Genomic DNA, 20,789 nt, shown 5'->3' with positions numbered 1-20,789 from the left:
AAAGTCAAATTAGTTGGCATTTTGACACTGACACTGTATATAATTATATGGGAGTTTACTTGTATTGATTCCTTGACTATCTCTTTGATGCAGCAAACATATTGTGACAGCCGCAATCAATGCATTCAATAGATCTGCTGATATGACAGAGGGAGAGTGTTGGTGAGTCACCTCTAAACAAAGTAACAGTGCCTTTGTCTCTCACATCACTTTTGGTTCACCGGTACCATGCAATTTAGCTTTATATTTGACACTAGGTAATATTGTTAGCTTCATATTCCAGAGCGCAAAGCCATTACATGTTTAGAAATAGTTTTAGTTGAATTTATGTTACCTGCACAATATGTTATAACTAGGGAACCTTGCTATGTTAGAGTAGTAATATCCATCATATTCATACTTTATTTTCTATCTTAAAGAGGTTATGCAGCTTTCTAATATTGATAGCTTATCCTCAGGACAGGCCATCAATATTAGATCGGTTGGATTCTGACTCTCAGCATCCCTGTCAATCAGCTGTTTGAAGGGGCTACATTACCCATGTGTGTGCTGCAGCCTCAATATTAGATCAGTGGGGGTTTAACTCTCAGCATCCCCATCAATCAGCTGTTTGAAGCAGCTATATTGCTCATGTAAACGCTGCAGCCACAATATTAGATTGGTGGGGGTCCAACTCTCAGCCCCCGTGTCAATCAGCTGTTTGAACAGTCCACATTACTCATGTATGTGCTGCAGCCTCAATATTAGATTGGTGGGGGTCCAACTCTCATTACCCCGTGAATTATTTGCTACATTACTCATGTGTGCCTCACTATTAGATCGCGGGGGTCTGACTCTCAGCACCCGCATCAATCAACTGTTTGAAGGGGCTACATTACTCATGTGAGAGCTACAGCCTCAGTATTAAATCTGTGGGGGTCTGACTCTCAGCACCCCTGTCAATCAGTTGTTTGAAGGGGCTACATCACTCATGTGTGAGCTGCAGCTTTAACATTAGATCGGTGGGGGTCCAACTCTCAGCCCCCGTGTCAATCAGCTGTTTAAACAGTCCACATTACTCATGTATGTGCTGCAGCCTCAATATTAGATTGGTGGGGGTCCAACTCTCATTACCCCGTGAATTATTTGCTACATTACTCATGTGTGCCTCACTATTAGATCGCGGGGGTCTGACTCTCAGCACCCGCATCAATCAACTGTTTGAAGGGGCTACATCACTTATGTGTGATCTGCAGCCTCAATATTAGATCTGTGGGGGTCTGACTCTCAGCAACCCCATCAATCAGCTGTTTGAAGAGGCTATATTACTCATGTGAGAGCTACAGCCTCAGTATTAAATTGGTGGGGGTCTGACTCTCAGCACCCCTGTCAATCAGTTGTTTGAAGAGTCTACATCACTCATGTGTGAGCTTCAGCTTCAACATTAGATCGGTGGGGGTCTAACTTTTAGCACCCCCATCGATCAGCTGTTTTAAGGGGCTGTATTACTCATGTGAGTGCTGCAGCTTCAATATTAGATTGTTGTGGGTCCAACTCTCGTCACTCCCGTCAATCAGCTGTTTGTAGGGTCTACATTACTCATGTGAGAGCCACAGCCTCAATATTAAATTGGTGGGGGTCTGACTCTTAGCACCCCCATCAATCAGCTGTTTGAAGGGGCTATATTACTCATGTGAGAGCTGCAGCCTCAACATTAGATCGGTGGGGGTCTGACTCACAGCACCCCCATCATTTAGCTGTTTGAAGGGACTACATTACACATATGAGAACTGCAGTCTCTTCAATCTTTACATTGTTCTGCGCAATGTTCGTACTAAGAGCGCCATGTGGCGATTCTGAAGATTGCAGCATTGTTCCTTTTACTGTCTTTTTATATTTTATGTTCCATGAGTCTCTGGCATTGCATGTTCTCCAGAAGTTACTTAATGCCAATCACTAGAGACATTAGGCAGGGTGATCCATATGCTATTTGGAAGCTGGTTATCTATTTACAAGTCCTATTAAGACATTTTTTATTGGGCACAATTTTTTTCTATCTATTAGAGATAAATCCTGACTCCTCATTTCAATGTCAAGGTTATGGGCAGCAGGATGCCTTAGTGATTAGCACTGTTGTCTTGCTGTCTTGGGGTCCAGGGTTTAAGTCCTGAACAATGAACATATTATGTTCTCCCTGTATGTATAGGTTTCCCCCCACCCCCCATTCCAATAACATGCTGATAACCTAATTTGCAGAATATGAAATTGACCCTACTGTGTGTATGAGATGGACAAACTAGATTGTCAGCCCCAGACAGGAAATTATGAGAATCCATACCATTACTCTACTATAGAAACATGAATTCAGTTTGCATCCTAAGCCTTTTATCCACATACCCTGGTTAAGACAGGGTAAAATTAAAAATTACATGTATGTGGGTGAACCTTTAGGATTAGCAGATAATTAAAAGTGAAATTAGGGTCAGATGTTTTCAATGGGTTGACAATCGGGGTGAGTAGGTGACCTGCTTTATTTATATAGCAGTGATCTAGCAAAATCCATTATTTTTAAAAATCTCTTTATTAATTTTAATTCTTTAAAACACAGGACAGCCCCTCATCCGTTTAGCCGGAGGAGGGTTCTAGTATATAGTAAACATTTATAACACACCCCTCCCCCTCCTTCCTTAAAGGGTGAAAAGGCATAAAAAAGAACCTTCTGCAATTTTACAAAACCCTTTGTGTAAGCCAAGTACTCCACAGTTGGTTAAATCTATTGCTTTTGCCCCCGATTGTATATATAACTTTTTCTTTTTTTTATCATGTGCTCCACTACATTTTTCCATGATGATCTTTTACGCTTTCTGGATACTCTTGATGCAGACCTGGGGGAGGTGATGAGTACTATTGGGACTTTTGGATACTACTCAGGGTTAAAAATAAATTTTTCATACACATGCAGATTGCCCACCTCAGTAGGCTTTGGAATACCACATAGACTTTTGCAGGCATCACCAGCCAAAAATTTATGATTCTGCTACTTTGTAATATTTTCCTTGGTTTACATGTTATTTTGAAACTTTAATTTTGATGGCCTGACTATAGGCCATCAAAATCCGACTGGTAGGGGTCCAAGAACTGGCAATCAATTGATTGAAGGGGAATTAACAAGAAGCTGCAGCTTCTTCATTGTTTTCTGCATACATTAGACATAGGCTGCACCTATATTGCATCTTAGTCCCATTGACTTGATTTAGACTGAGCCGCAGTAAGCTGCAGTGCCAGATACAGCTGCTGCAAAGTATATGAAGCTGTGTCCCTAAAATCAGCTGATCAGTGGGGGTGCCTTGAGTCAGATCCACATTAATCCGATATTGATGGCCTATCCTAAAGATAGGTCATCAATATTAAAGAAAACCCTTTTAAGTCATAGAAAACCTAAATGGACATTGAAACTTTTTGGAACCTATGACCTTTACATATGACCACATTTAGTGTTTTAAAGTCCAGATTTTAGTAACTTACAAACACAGTGTGGAATTCTTGAAGTCCAGATGGGTGTCCCCGTCTCCCGACTGTAGCATGTTAGAAGAGAGCTTCCTTCAAGAACAAAGCCAGTGTTGCATGTGTACTGGATGGTGGTTCCCACCAAGAGGACCGGATCTGAAATAAGACGAGTGGAGTGCTCCACCTCTCCAGGATCTGTGCAGTACATGACTGCAACACAAAGAGAAAGATGAATTCTGATTAATATACCCACACATATATTATATACATAGGCTGGGAAATAGATAAATACAAAAACGTATGGTAGGAAATGAGATAGACTAGTGGATATAAATGTTATAAATAGGATAGCATCTATTTGTAACAAAATAGTATCATTACTTCTGCTGTATCATAAATGCTAATTAATGATCCTGAGATCTGTAGGGTGTGTTAAAACATCTAGCTGATGTTTGTTGGAAAGTAGTGTGTAATATGTGGGCCCATCATGACCATAAACCACTATTTTGATTACTACAAGTATAACAATACATTATATTTTAAATGCAACCTTAAAAACCTACAGATATACTCTATTGTTAACCAATTTTCATATGACCCCTATTATTAAGCTTTAGCCATTGAAGGGAATTGTCCCACAAAAAATATTCTACATTCTTCAAAACAGCACCTGAATTTGAACACATTTGTATTTGCATGTAATTTAAAAGTTATTATAGCTACTAAGTTATTCAATGAAATCTATTTGCATAGCACCACCTGCTGTTTGTTCTTTCTAATTTGTAAGTCCACCTCAGTGGGGTGGACACACATGCTCAGTTCCATCCTTCATATGCCACCAGCTTGAAACAAATGTAGCAGAGCAACTGGAGCCTTGGATTCATGTGGGGTAGAGGTCTGGATCTAGCTTTGTTAGAAAGAGATTGTCAAGTACAGTCTGATTTCTATTGTTTGCATTAAACATGGGATATCCCCATTAACTTACAGGACTTGAGGATAGGTCATCAATATCAGATCGGCAGGGGTCAAACACCCTGCCTCATCATGATCAGCTGTTTTAGACAAACTATACAGTGTACCGAGCTGGATGCAGATAACTCCATACACCGTGTAGTGGCAGTTCCAAGGTATTGCAGCTGAGCTCCCATTCAAGTGGGAACTTGGGTGAAGAACCGGAAGTCAGAAACTATACAGTCTATGGAGCTGTCTGCTTCCAGCTCTGTACACTGTATAGTTTCTGGTGCCTGTGGCTGTCCGAAACAGCTGATCATTGTAATGCTCTCATACTGATGACCTGTCCTGAGGATAGACCATCAATATATGTAGTCCAAGGAAACCCTTTAACCTAAAACTGATCCTAACCTAAATTTTTTAACTTTAATGTACAATAATTTCTAACTGAATTGCAATCAAAATGGGAATGAAACCTCCACCAACTTGATATTGATGACCAATAGGTCATCAGTATCATACAAGTGAACAACCTCTTTAAAGAAAGCGTTAATATAGGATACAGTAGAGTAACATAATGTAACATTCATCTGTGTGGCAAATGGATTATATCCAGAAACAGTATGCAAGAGTCCCAGATCCATAGTATTTTTAAACTTTTTTATTTCACCATGGTTTTTGTTACATGTTACAAGTAACTAAAATCATTTTCATATTATTCACAGACAAATATATAAGAACAATTTCTAATTTTGAGGCACTTTGACAGGCACAATTACAATGAGTTCCATAAAGAATTTGTAATTCATCACACGTCACATGATATTTCACACCACAAGTTATAATCTATTCATGGAGCTGTCAGACAATAATTCCTAGGTCTTGCCAATCCATCCACTTTTTTTTAATGATGATGACGTCTTCTGAAAAAATCACTCAGAGTGAGTTATTTTATTTCCAGTCCATTTTTTTCATCCACAACAAAGATGAGAGTATTTTATTTTTATCACGCTGAAGATGATATGATGAAAAAAAGGAAAGTATCCATAGCTGATATGAAATGTTGATCCTTGTGAATCTTGGCTAGGTGAGGGCAGTCACTTTTATACTAAGAAGGCTAAGGTGGTTAAAGAATGGTCAAATGAGATCTGATTCATAAATAACCAGAGAAAAGTCATACAAGTAAACAGACAATTCATCACAGGCATAATATCGGAAGCATATAGATTTGCCTATAGATGCAACTGATAATGTCAGAACAATAAATACGTTAAAGGGACTTTAGGGCATGTCAATCAGATAAGTCATAAAAGTAACGAAAGTGGGGGTCTGGTCAGGACATCAATTCTGTGATATGTTCAGTGTATACATCAATACCATAGACTTTTATCAGCCAAACTGATGCCAAAAGTGTCCTTTTGCCATATAGTATGTTTGCCTGGTCAGGCTATGTAAAAACTATATTAAGTGTAGCCCACTTCACTCTTCAATACAAGGGGATCCTGTATACATTTTTTTATGATGGGAGTTAATGCAGACATACACTATGCAACTGCATTGAATTACAGTGCTATATATTTGGCAGCTCCCTTTCCCTTTTCATGAAGAAGTATTGACTTTTTAACTATAGATAGAGGCTGGACCCCTTCAAGTAATACCACCATAATATGTCTAATTGATTTGTCAGTGGTCATTAGCTAGAAACAGCCTGCAGATATGGGATAAGTGTCTGACACTGGGTATCTGACTTTTCCCCTAGAGACCATGAAAACAAAGGGCCTGGGGTCCCCTGTGAGAAAAAAAGTTATAGTGTGCATGCATGACCACCTCTACATTCACCTCTATGGGTCTGGTGAGTATTGCGCTCAGGGCTACCTAAGTCCCAAAGAAGCGAATGGAGCTGTAGTCAGACATGCACACCACCTCTTCATTCTCATAGGATAATGTGGGCCCTCCATTTTCATGACTCGTGATCCGCTTCCCAGTGGTCAGACACCCCTTGACCAGACACTTATCCCCTATCCTGTGGATAGGGCATAAGAAGGGTTAGTTAGATAAGCACTTTCATTTTCACTCTTACTTTATAATCAACTGAAAAAAGCATTTCTCCTTTTAATAGCATTATTATTATAGATATTATAGCCTAAATGTATTATAGGTCTTTTGTACTAAAAACCAAATCTATTCCATAGGATATATTTCATATTGCTGTAGCAATGCTGTAGTGCTCTACATATATGTCAGAGCTGTCTAGAGAAGATGTTGATTAAAAACTATTTAAGGCTTTGTGTAACCTTCAAACCAAGATCCTAAGAAGTTTCCCAGAGCTCATATTTCTCGTAAATGCTTGGATGTTTAAGTTAAGTTGTATGCTTACCTTTGAATGTGACCACTTTTTGAATAAGTACAGACATAATCTACATAAACAGATGAATAACCATCCACTACATTTTTATTGTAGTTTACAAAATGTATTATAGCCTAGTGCTGAGAACTGACCTCAGAATTCTCTTGGAACTATAGATAGTCCCTTTTAGACAGCTTAGCTGAACTGCTACAATGCACAGATCTTTATTACATTGTATTCTGGGGGGTTGAGTTTTAATTTAGAAATCATATTTCTGTACTTTGCAGCAAATGACCAGCACTTATTTGATACACTGAACAAGCAGAAACTTGGAGGAATTGAGCTCAGTAGGAGTTTTGTTACATTTCTGAAAGAAATTCAGTATAGCATGACAATACATTTGGCCTCTGGAACAAAAGCTTTATGTTATTTCTTAACTACATTTACTGGGAGGCAAAAATCCAGAGCAAGTTCTGTGCAGACACTGAACAAGCAGGTCTTGTGGGAGGATTGAGGTCAGGATCCAAAAGAATTTGATCTACAGAAACTTGGGAGGAATTGCACTCAGGAAAATTTTAGCTATACCGTTGAAATCAATTCAGTATAGCATGACAATACTTTTGGCCACTGTAACAAAAGCTTTACCTTGTTTCTTATGTACACCTTTGAAAGCATTTTTTGTTTATGATTGCATCTTATTAATTTTTGTCTAAAAAACATTTTTTCAATTGGCTTTTATTAAAAATATTGAGCTGTTCTGTCACAAAGGGTTAACAGTGTTTCTAGCTGTGTGACTGGTACTTTCACTCTGTGCTGGCCATCTAATTACCCTTATCTCTAAACTACTAAAAGCTCATAAACACTTATTTAAGCCACATTCTTATCAGTAAGCAAAGGATTGAGGATTAAGTGTTTATAATGTCAGAGAGCAGAGATAAAGAGTCAATCTGCTCCTCAGATGACGTAAAAGACAACAAATCCACAGGGAGCTAGTAGAGTATGTCAGCTCTGTCCACAAAAAAGGATTCCATATTTTTAATAAAGACCAATTGAAAACATGATTTTAGCTCAAAATGAGTACAATGCAATAATAGAAAAAAAATGTCCCCAAAGGTGTACATAGCCTTTAACTACTTTCCTGGAAAGCAAATAACCAGAGCAAGTTTGAGCTGACACTGAACAAGCAGGTAATTTGGGACAATTGAGCTCAGAATTCAACAGAATTTGAAATACATCCGTGGACATAGTATTGATACCTGTAGAACAGGGTTTGCCTAGTTACTTTTGCTAACAGAGCACAACTTCTGAATTTTAGTGTTTATAAAGGCATTATTCTATTCTGGATATATACACTGTAAGAATGAATGTTAATTTGTATGGTGAGATAGCTCTATATCATCTGGACACATCATTGTGCCAGAACCATGATATAGTCCCACACTGCCTCTCTAAAAACCTAAGTGTAATGACCTGGTTTTGACTTCCAAATCCCTTACAGCTACTTCATTCAGATGAGGAAAGTATAAAATAAGTAGTTTCTTAACTTTAGACCATGCGCTATAGGTTATATCTAAATATAAACAGTGAAATTGTGCTCAAAGGTGAATGCACTCTTGAAGGGAATGGCGTGTGTAATGAATTAAATGTTATAAATAATTTTTACTTTGTTCAGTTGGTTACAGGCTGCGCACCAAGAATAATATCCATATGCACCTCATGCATACATTACTCTGCACTTTCTCCATTTACCAGATTTCTTTTGCAACAGTCCTTTTAACAATCATATGAATAATTAACTAGTAATAGTACTGCCATTCTGAATAATAGATTTCTAATGAATATGAGTGTGTAACATTTTACCGCCCACATATCATTTGATGTCCAACCTATGAATTCCTCATAAGCTGTTAATTATCTCCTGCTTTCCAGCTTGTCCCATTCATTGCTCTTATTTTACACTTTTTCCATTCTCCTGTATCATTACATTTTATAAAGGTACATTTTTAAGATTTTCAGATTTGGCTTTTCATAGCTTCTTAACCCAAAGGACTGACAGTGAATGTATTGTAAGAACAGAATATATACAGTGCATTCAGAAAGTCTTCAGACCCTTTCACTTTTTTCCCCATTTTGTTATGTTGCGGCCTTGTGGTAAAATAAAAAATTAAATAAATCAAGTTTTCCCCCATTTATCTGTACTCAATACCCCATAATGACAAAGTGAAAGCAGAATTTTAGAAATGTTTGCACATTTATTAAAAATAAAAAAATAAAAATTTGCACGGACATAATGATTCAGACTCTTTGCTATAACACTTGAAATTTAGCCCCCCCCCCCCCCATTTTAAAAATCTACATCTTGATTTGATTTAACCTGTGGTCAATTCCCTTGATTGACATGATTTGGAAAAACATATAAGGTCTCACAACTGATAATGTATATAAGACTAAAAACTAAGCCATCAGGAGGAAAGAACTGCCTGTATAGCTCAGAGACAGGATTGCGTGGAAGCACAGATCTAGAAAAGGATACAAAAAGCTTCTGCTACACTCAAAGTTCCCAAGAGCTCTGCGGCCTCCATAATTCTTAAATGGAAGTAGTTTGGAACAGCCAGGACTGTTCCTAGAGCGGACCGAGAGTCGTGATCAAGAACCTAATGGTCACTCTGGCTGAGCTCCAAAGATCCTGTGTGCAGATGGGAAAAACTTCCAGGATGTCAACCATCACTGCAGCATCCAATACATCTGGGTTTTATGGCAGAGTGACCTGAAAAGTCTCTCCTCAGTAAAAGACACTTGAAAGTTTGCAAAAAAGCACATAAAGGATTCTTAGACTGAGAAACAACATTCTGTTCTGATGAAACCAAGATTGAACTTTTTGGCCTCAGTTCTAAGTGTCATGTTTGGAGGAATCCAGGCACTGCCCAATACCATACTTACAGCGTAGCATGGTGATGTCAGCATCATGTTGTGGGGGTGTTTTTCAGCGACTGGGACAAGGAGACTAGTCATAGTTTAGGGGAAACTGAATGGAGCTTAGTAAAGAGATATTCTTATATGAAAATGTGATCCAGAGTGTTCTGGACCTCAGAGTGGGCTAAAGGTTTACCTTTCAAAATGACAATGAACCTAAGCACACAGCCCTGACAACACAGGAGTAGTTTAGAGTTTAGAGACAACTCTGTGAATGTCCTTTAGTTGCCCATTCAGAGCCCTGGCTTGAACCCAATCGAATATCTCTGGAGAAGACTGACAGAGCTTGAGAAGATCTTCTGAAAAGAATGGCAGAAAATCCCCAAATCCAGGTGTAAATCTTGTAACATCATACCCATGAAGTCTGGAGGCTGTAATCACTTCCAAAGGTGCTTTAACTAAGTACTGAGTAAAAGGGTCTGAATACTTAATGTCAATGCCATGCTTTAGGTTTTCCTTTTAAATAAAAATTTTCAAAGATTTTGAACATTCTAATTTTACTTTGTCATTATGGGGTATCGAGTGCAGAATGATGGAGAATCGATTTTTTTTTTATTAACAAAATGTAAGCATGAAATGTTCAAGTGAAAGGGTCTAAAGACTTTCAAGAACCATCAATTATAGTCACTGCATCAAAAGTCATACTATTTGAATGACAGCTTTCATTCTCAAAGGGCTTTATGACAAGTGGCATTCTGCAAAACATGAAGGCTTTCGGTGCACTTAAGACTTAGTTTTGGGCAACTTTTCCTGCATAAAAAATATGCATCCTGCTTTTGCTAGTATGAAGTACATACATGAATTTGTCTCATTAGCAGGAGTTCTTCAACTGTGAAAGGGCTGTCTGCACAGGTGGAAAAGGGCCCACCTGCCTTTTGATGGACAGGGCCCTGCCCTGTCAATCTGGCGCCTGCGCCACTGCTCCGAGTAGCGGCAGAGATGCTCTGCATCTGCTACTGTAGCAGTGACTGCGCATGCGCCACTACACTTCCTGGTAGCAGCACATGAACAGTCGCTCCCAAAGAGGAAGCAGAGCTTCTGAGCTTGTGCCACTACTCAGAGACAAATCGATTAGTTAGAATCAATTTGCTCATCCCTAAAGTAGACTTATCATTTGGTCTATCAGGAGGAAGTCAACTGATCACTATATGGTATGTTCATTTCTAGGTGGCTTCTCTTTAAGTGGCTGCAATATTAAGGGTACGCAGGCCCAGGAACTTATAAATGAAGCCATATTTTTATTATTACATTGTGTACTACTATATATCCAGATATCATAACACAGCATCACCCAATGGCTACAACATGGCATAGAGTGTGTCTTTTCTGTAAACGAAAGATCACAACTTTGAAGCTTGAGAATCCCAATAGGTAGGTTTGAGTACCATTCGGTATTAATGAAAAACTATATTAAATGCATAATAAATATTTTAATTGCCTAGAAGGACACCTTCAACTACCACAAATTAAAGTTTTGAAAATGCTATACTGCACTGGGACACAGTTCATTGTAATGGTCCTGGTCACTGTACCAAGTTCCAACCTTATAGCAACCTGACCTTGGAGCTAAAAGACAATGATGTTTCTTAGCCTTGTATCTGTTGTGAGCCATTTGATATTGACTCTAGAGCCAAGTTTCAGTAATACTTTGCCATTATTGGGGTCATTGGTATCCTATAGTATCTTCAGCTACCTATATCTGATGAACCCGATGCAGGGTACTTAATGTTCATCCCAATCTACAACTTTAGGAACACTGCCTTAAAGGCTATGGACACCTTTGACATGAACAAAGATGATTTTCACATTTGTTAGTGGTTATCTTGCATAAACAGTTGCACAAGTTTCAGTCTACAATCTTCATTCCCTCATTTATTTTCAGACCCTCTGTTTCAGTTTGTAATGTGCTCCTAGGTTTAGACTTGCTTATGTGAATGAGTCCCTCACAGTATAATACATCTTAATGTGAATCAGTGTGTCTAGAATGCTACTGTCTTCCCCCTGCTAACTGCCTTGTACAGTATGTACTTTCCTTCCTATCTAAAGCATTTGTGGGCTGCCCTCCATGGATCCTCTCCCCTCTCTCTACGCATATGCTGTGTACAACCTCCTGTTGCTACAGTATCTCTACCAATGCGACAAGGGAGAGGGAGAATATAGAGAGAGAGGCATCAGAAACAGGTGCAGTACCACAATGGATTTATATATATTTATTTAGCAGCACCATCCGCTAGGTGAAGGGCATACACATACTCTGCGGAAGCAAAATGGTAGGACATTTGCAACAATAAAAAAAATCAATGCAAAGGTGTCCATAACTTTTAAGCCAAATTTCGAACAACTTTAGGCCTTATCACACAACAGTAATGTTCCCTCTAAGCTGGAGAGTATATAAATATATTGTTAGCTACTAACAATGTCCCTGGTGTAACTAGTGCTAGAGAAACACTCATTATATTTTCAATTTAAATGCTTCCTTTCCGGATTAGTTAAGTACAGAGGTACCACTGGGTACTTAATGGTGTCTGCTCTATCTTTAACTATATAGTTGTGGACTATATGAGAGTTAATATAAAATAATAACAGCAAAAAATCCAAATTGCTGTCTTTTTAATAAGAGGGCAGACCCACTTCCTCAGATTTAATAAAAAAACGTTTTCTTGCTGCATTAAATGTGGTTTTTAGAGTACAGCTTTGTGTTGTTCATTAGACTTTATGATGCCAAATAAAAATATAATTGTTAATTTGTTACGAGTCTTGATATTTCTAGTGCATCAGTACTTCTTCCCACATCTACCTATCTTCCAATTCATACAGTGTAACATTCACATGTGTCATTTTATTTTAACCCCTTCATCACTTTTAAAAGTATAAATATTTGCTCAAGACAAGCACAAGAGCAATGGCATTTTCAAGACTACAATTCCAAGAAAAGCCACTTGACGTCTTAAGATGAAAATCAACTGCAGATGATTCGAGAAGGCCATGGAATAATCTAGAATGGAGTAATAAAACTGTTTGTGTCTTACTTTTTTCACAAAATGGGGGGTCGCTGCTCCAGCTGAGATCCCACTGACAGGTTAAGGTTTCGCTTCCCACAATATCATATCCTGGGTCACACTGGTAAGTAATTTTTGCTCCTCTGACAAGATCTGTGTGAGATGTTGTTTTCCATCCATTCTGAATTTCAGGAAGGTCTGAACATGAGTCATTTCTGGACACCTCTAAAGTATATGGTAAAAAAAAAAATCTTAGTTGGTTCTGTCAAATATTTTTTTTTTATATTTATTTATAAAAGAAGACTTTATAATAAGTAGTCGAATTCCAAGTTTGAGTCTGAGACTAGGTTGGAGGTAATTCACCATCAAACATGCGGCTGTCACAGTTTATGGGGCATATTTCCGGCTCTGTAATGGAGGATGTGGTTGGCATTGTTATGGGTGATGTGACTATCACTGGTACAGTATGAGACAACAGACAGAATAGAACCTACATCATTCCCATGGATGTTAAATTCGGGAAGTTAATCCTTTCAAAACTTAACAGGAATGCATCATGTTGACTACCGGTGTGGGAATGCTGCAGTTTCCTTTATTTGATGGGAGGTCTGTTGATGTTACTGATATAGATACCCTATCGCTAGTACTTTTTTTGGGACTTTGTAAGACGAGATTCACACTATGTTCTGGCCACACACTTGAGTCATACTTTTTGCTTTACACTCCAAAAAAGCATGTACTGCTACATCAGGACGACAGAATGACACTAGATGCCTCTGCAATTGGATCTTGCGATTGTTTAATTCTATTGTAAAAAAAACAGTATACATTTCAACATTATTTCTCAACCGCATAGAAAACTGCAACCTGCTATGTTTCTCTGCCATGTTGAAAAATAGTTTCCAGATGCTTGCTTTTTACAATGGAAGTCACTGACTGCAAGATCTATCCGTATAGGCATCCTACTTCATCTTCTTGTAACAGCATCCATTTTTGGGGGATATGCTGTTAAAACCTCAAAACTTAACTGTATGGTGTTAATCTATGCATATAGACAGACCGACTATAAGTGGCAAGAGTATGTGTACATTCCTGTGTGTACTCTTGTCCTGCTCGTAGGTCTACGAGCTTCTCTTTGACAGAGTCTGCCTGGTGCATGCACTTTATCTATATATCTAATTTTGTCTATATACAATAGTTTCATCTGTGTTTGATTAAAGGTAGGTTAGAACCTTTTTAGGACATTTTTTTCTCTCCTTCTTCTGTAACACTACATCGTTGAAGCTCAGCAGGCACTAAACTGGTGCAATCTATCCAAATAATGGGGTTGTGTGACAAACAGTAGCATCCTATCTCAAAGAGCAGCATGCAGTAATTACCATGATGCTGTCTGTGTGTTAAGAGCAGAAATAAGGTCCCCCTTAACCCTTTTAAGTCAGTGTGCCATGAATGGCAGCAAGCACCAGGCAAAACACAGTGTTGGTATAAATGTAATGCTCAATACATAATATCAATCCAGCACAATGGCCCACCTAATATCTTAGTTTAAGAAAGTTGACTTTTTGTAGGCCATGTACACAACCTAATGAAAAAAGAAGAGCGATGTTTAGTAATGGCCAAACAGTAACTAGCATTTGCAGATCCGCAATACACGGGTACTGTTCCGTGTGCATTCCGCATCACGGATGCAGACCCATTCACTTCAATGGGTCAGCAAATCTGGAGATGCAGAACGGAAGCACGGAACGGAACCCTACGGGAGCACTACATCGTGGTTCCATGGGGTGTTGTCCCGTACTTCTGTTCCACAAAAAGATAGAACATGTCCTATCTTCTTGCGGAATGGCTGGATCACGGACCCATTAAAGTGGGTCCGCGATCCGCTGCGGCTGCCCCACGGACGGTGTTCGTGCATTGTGGTCTGCATTTTGCGGGCCGCAGCACAACCATGGGGCGCACACGTTCGTGTGCAGGAGGCCTTAGAAACATTGCTACTTTCTTCCAGAAACAAGGCCACTCCTGTCCATGGGTTGTGTCTGGTATTGCAGATCAGGTCATACGTCAAGGCTATGGACACTTTTGGGGGCAATTTTAGTATTATTGCATTCTACTTATTTTGAGCTAAAATCTTTTTTTATTCAATTGGCCTTTATTAAAACACTTTGTCTTCTACAACTTTCAGTGCATCTGCAGGCTGTTTCTCTTTCCCAGTGAACCTGTCAGAGAGCTTCTCTAACACCTCAATCGGTAGGCCTTATCTCTAGGTCCCTGGTAGCCTAAATACTCATTGCATCCATATTTTTATTAGTTTGAAAATAATTTATCTTAAAAGGGGTTCTTTGGGAATTAAGAAAATGAAAATACTTAAGTATTACTTAAATATATTTCCATTTACATTCATGAGGAGACATGAAGTACAGAGAGGAGAATGGGGATGTGGCTGATGAGCAGCAGTCTCCATTTCCACAGCCCTACATTACCACAGTCTGTCCTGTCCGTCCTCTCTGTACTTCATGTCTCCTCATGAAGTCCATTCCACAGAGATTCAACTTATCATCTGTATTCATGCTCATAATCCCTGACAAGTAGGAGAGGAGGATGAGGCAGCTCTTTAGCTCAGTGTTGTGAAGTAACTTGTCCTCCTTTGTTATTAGGACATGTTTTGTGTGCACTAATAGGACGGCGGGCATTCTATTTTTCCTAATGATTGCTCCCCCCAAAAAAAAGCCATTAACTAATGAAAGCTATTTGGAAATATATGTATATAATCATTTTTAAGTAGTTTAATTTTTTTAAACTTTAAGTAGTCACTGTACTTTCACACAATCTCATTTAATATAATACAGAATGGTGTAACTAGCAAAATTTCAAATAACTTCATTTAAAAAATCTGCCTAAATCTATCCATCCCTACTAACAGAAACACAGAAGACGGCTCACAGGAAATGGGGTTGTGTCAAAGATGGCTGAGATCCTGAGCCTAATAAAATAACTGCTTCTATGCAGCTTTTGACACAGCCTGTGTGTCTGTAAGTGTTCTTACTCATTACTTATCTGTTCTGTGAGCTCCAGAGCTGAAAAGAAACATAGTGGGAAGTAAGGGAAAATAAATTACTGCACTGACTGGCAGATTCCACAAATGGATACGCCCCCTGCTTCTGAGAGAAATGCATCTAGCTATGCAGGTGAAACGGGGAATAATATGTCTGAGGAAGACATTAGGGAAGCCCAAAAAAGACCTGTTCCTTCATAGTTATGATTGTACAAAGCAGCACAGCCATTATGCAGAGAGGAAATGAGCAGATTGAGATATATTTTTGTGGGAAAAGACTCATTAAAACCTGCATATTATACATTTATATCTTTTCTTTTTCTAACAGCGATCAGTACAGAGAGGAGGGGTTATCAGTAACTGGCAGTTATGCACAATTATGCACACAATGCCATCAATCACTAATAACACCTCCTCCCTGTACTTACAGTTGTTCACAGAAAGTGGAAAAGTAAAGATATAAATGTATAAAATGCAGCTGTTACTGACTCTTTTCCTACAAAAAGATATATCAATCCACTTGGCTCCACCTGCTCTATAACATGGTGCTTTCAGATTGTATTGCATGTTGTGGTGACAAGTCCTCTTTAAATGTATGCTTGTAAGCTGTTATGAAAGTAAAGCTAAGAGCTTCCTGAGTAGCTCTCTGACAGATTTACTGAGAAGGAAAAACAATAGTCCTTAGATGCAGTAAAACTGAAAGCTGTAGAGCAAAATATGAAATTTTTTATAAAGACCAATTAAAAAAAATATTTTAGCTCAAAATATGTAGAATGAAATAATAAAAAATGGCCCCAAAGTTGTCTACAGCCTTTAAGTGAATGGGGATGAGCTGCAATACCACACACTACTTGTGGACAGGTGTGGCACCCTAGTCATATTTTATCCCATTAAAGGTGTAAGGGGGAGTTCACCTCACCGTTCTGTGTTCTGTGATCTCAAGTACCATTCATTTCCATGCTGGCAAAAAATTGTCCGATTGTTTCTGTTAGAGCCCTTTTCATCACAGATCCGTTATTTATAATGGACACAAAAGTCTTGTCCATGTGACTTTTTTCCCGTTTGAAATAATGGATCCGTGATGGAAATGGCTAAAACGGATGCCAAATGTGCATAGCTGATGCACAAAATCATTTTTTTATATATATGTTTTTTTTGTTTCTGTTCTTCTGATGGATCAGAAGAACAGAAAATAAAACGAAGATGTGAACTCTCCCTAAGGTGTATCACATATCACACTTGAGTGTTACCTTTTCCTGTTGTATGAGTTTGTATAGAAAGTACCTACTTACTACTCTTTCCATTAAACAGACAAACATAAAATGCTCACCTATGTAATTTAAGATAAAACCTTGCCCCTTTCCAAAGATCATCCCAGCTGGATCTGAATGAAACTGAATGGAGAGGTCAGGAGAGGATGAGTAGAGCTTCTGAGGATTGCTACTTCCAACAAACTGTCCTAAAATCTTTGAAGTAATTTCATCTCCATCATAAATAGTTAGGATGTCATTGTTACTCAAATTTAACCTGTAAAACCAAGAAAATAAATCTTATTAGTTTTTAAGCCAACACACGTCTATTTAACAGACTGACTAATACTGGACAGATTTATTTTTTCCAGAGATAGTGGCACTCTTGTCTATGGGCTTGATCTGGTACTGCAGTTTAGCCCCATTATAATTTCATACAGCCCCTTTATGACCAGCATAGAGTATCTGGGAGAAAAAGACTGCTGTATTCAAATCCAATGAGGTAAAAGATTTGATATACACAGTGTCGGACTGGGGTGCCTAGGGCCGACCAGTAAAATTTATTGGGGGCCCATCGTACGGATACATTTAAATATTACCTGCTCACACAGCAGCAAGATGCTACCAGATAATTGAATATGGGGGCCCCTGCAGCAACTTTAAGAAGGTAGGTGCTGGGGAAAAGAGGATACTGGCTAGCTTTCCTCTATACCTAGAAGTCATCTCTGCTCTGATCATATCTATAATAACAAACTAGGTAGTTTCCTTAATAATTTTCAAGTTTTTTTTATATGAACATAGGCTGGTTAAGGTGCTGTACATTGAATATATGTCTACTATGTTATGTGACACTTGTGCAAGGGGTGAGGGGTTTATTTTTAGAAAAATGTTATTCATACTGCACATTTATGCCTGCCACATTGCCACAGTGTGCAATACACTTTTTAGCCTTTGCCTTGGTTTACGATACAATATTTAGCCTCAATGACATGTTGGTTTCAGAACTTGTGAATATGAAAAGATTAAGTACTCATTACTAGCATTATAAAATTATGCTCCATGTCCTTAAAGCTGTATATATAGCAACCTATTCTTCAGTTCAGGAAAGGCAGAAGTAATAACATTTTAATCATAACATTTTGCAAAAAGAAATAATAAAATTCAAAAATCCTCTAACAGCATTTGCTTATTTATGCTAGTCTCTTTTTATGCTGTTTTGCACAGTTGTATAATTGTTAATTATTCCATTATAATTCAGCGAGAGATTTATTTTCTCATTTCTGAAATTCTAGGCCAGGAATAAAAATATAAAATATAATTTAATATGCTGAAAGATAAATATTTTCAGCATTGAATAAATTCATGACTGCAGCTTGTCCTAGAATAATGATGAGGGTTTATTATGGAAATAACCTTATCCTTTTAACTGGTACAATATAAAATGTGTATCTGCTGTTGCTACAGTGTTTGTGTCTGTCCAGAAATGGCTTTTCTATGGATGCCAAGACTCCAAGTGTAACCTTCTCTACAGGAATGAATGTCATTGTAACTCTGTGAAAACAAAGAAGAAAACAGTTGCAGCTTTGGATTAGTATTTTCTAAAATAATAGAGGCACTAAGCCTGGTAACAGATCTTTAGTTTTTGGACAGATTTATTGGGTTTGTCTGTATAGTATAAATATTCTGGCCTTTCCACTGAGAGTAGAAGAAATGGATATACTGACGGAAAATTTACGGAAGCATTACCTCATCCTGGTTATGGTACATAACTAGTAAGTAGCTGATCCCAATCAACAAGAAACCTGGTCGAGTGTCCATTAGTCTGATGTACCATTCTGAACAGTTACCAACAGTTTCTATTAAAGGCTCTGAACACCTTTAGAGGTCTTTTGTCGTTGCATTTTACTTATTTTGGGATAAAATAATTTTTTAAGTTGTTCTTTATTACAAGTTTTCAACAATCCTTCCTCTACAGCTTTCAATTTGACTGCATCTGCAGACCACCGCTCTCTGCTTCACATGGAATCTGTTAGGGACCTGTTGTTATGGCTCAATCTGTAGTCCTTATTAGTGTTGGGCACGAATAATCGAATCGTGAATATTAATGGCGAATATCGGCACTTCGATAATTCGCAAATATTTAGAATATAGTGATATATATTCATAATTTCGAATATTCTAGCTTTTAGTTTTCATCAGTAACCTCCCTTCTTGCTTGTGGGCCATTGAGAAGGCTGCAATGTCTTTGTCTGAGCTTAGCAACATCCCTAGCAACCAATAGGAAAGTTGCCTACCTCTTACTATATAAGAACCTCCTCAACAGCCATTTTCTACAGTTACAATGTCATTGCTGTTCTCTGTGCTTTCCACACTACATTAGATATATAGTTAGATAGCTTATATATGTATAATACAGATAGTTAGTGGTAGATAGTCAGTGTAGGTTATATCCTGATATACAGTTGCAAGAAAAGGTATGTGAACCCTTTGGAATGAAATGGATTTCTGCACAAATTGGTCATAAAATGTGATCTGATCTTCATCTAAGTCACAACAATAGACAATCACAGTCTGCTTAAACTAATAACACACAAATAATTAAATGGTACCATGTTTTATTGAACACACCATGTAAACATTCATAGTGCAGGTGGAAAAAGTATGTGAACCCCTAGACTAATGACATCTTCAAGAGCTAATTGGAGTGAGGTGTCAGCCAACTGGAGTCCAATCAATGAGATGAGATTGGAGGTGTTGGTTACAGCTGCCCTGCTCTATAAAAAACACACACCAGTTCTGGGTTTGCTGAGCTCTCCGAAGACCTACGATTAAGAATTGTTGACTTGCATAAAGCTGGAAAGGGTTATAAAAGTATCTCCAAAAGCCTTGCTGTTCATCAGTCCACGGTAAGACAAATTGTCTATAAATGGATAAAGTTCAGCACTGCTGCTACTCTCCCTAAGAGTGGCTGTCCTGTAAAGATGACTGCAAGAGCACAGCACAGACTGGTCAATGAGGTGAAGAAGAATCCTAGAGTGTCAGCTAAAGACTTACAAAAGTCTCTGGCATATGCTAACATCCCTGTTAGCGAATCTACGATACGTCAAAAAATTAAAAAAGAATGGATTTCATGGGAGGATACCACAGAGGAAGCCACTGCTGTCCAAAAAAAAACATTGCTGCACATTTACAGTTTGCACAAGAGCACCTGGATGTTCCACAGCAGTACTGGCAAAATATTCTGTGGACAGATGAAACCAAAGTTGAGTTGTTTGGAAGAAACACACAACACTATGTGTGGAGAAAAAGAGGCACAGCACACCAATATCAAAACCAATGGATTGCTATCATCGAAGGAAAAATTTATTCCCAAGTTTATCAAGGCATTTTGCAGGAGAACTTAAGGCCATCTGTCCACCAGCTGAAGCTCAACAGAAGATGGGTGTTGGAACAGGACAATGATCCAAAGCATAGAAGTAAATCAACAACAGAATGGCTTGAACAGAAGAAAATACGCCTTCTGGAGTGGCCCAGTCAGAGTCCTGACCTCAACCCGATTGAGATGCTGTGGCATGACCTCAAGAAAGCGATTCACACCAGACATCCCAAGAATATTGCTGAACTGAAACAGTTCTGTAAAGAGGAATGGTCAAGAATTACTCCTGACCGTTGTGAAACGTTTGGTTGAAGTTATTGCTGCCAAAGGAGGTTCAACCAGTTATTAAATCCAA

General features: G+C 38.4%; 1 protein-coding gene across 1 annotated transcript in view; it reads right to left on the bottom strand.

The window, feature by feature from the left end:
- Positions 1-20,789, bottom strand: part of SEZ6L (seizure related 6 homolog like) — a 447,576-nt gene that overhangs the window by 37,718 nt on the left and 389,069 nt on the right. The window contains exons 10-12 of the mRNA XM_044275383.1: positions 17,139-17,335; positions 12,787-12,981; positions 3,505-3,696 (exon numbers count right to left, since the gene is read on the bottom strand). Coding sequence (XP_044131318.1) covers positions 3,505-3,696; positions 12,787-12,981; positions 17,139-17,335 — 584 coding nt within the window. The remainder of the gene's footprint in view (positions 1-3,504; positions 3,697-12,786; positions 12,982-17,138; positions 17,336-20,789) is intronic.

This window comes from Bufo gargarizans, chromosome 1, assembly GCF_014858855.1.
Source record: "Bufo gargarizans isolate SCDJY-AF-19 chromosome 1, ASM1485885v1, whole genome shotgun sequence".
NCBI lineage: Eukaryota > Metazoa > Chordata > Amphibia > Anura > Bufonidae > Bufo > Bufo gargarizans.
This window is presented reverse-complemented; position numbering and strand designations above follow the sequence as displayed.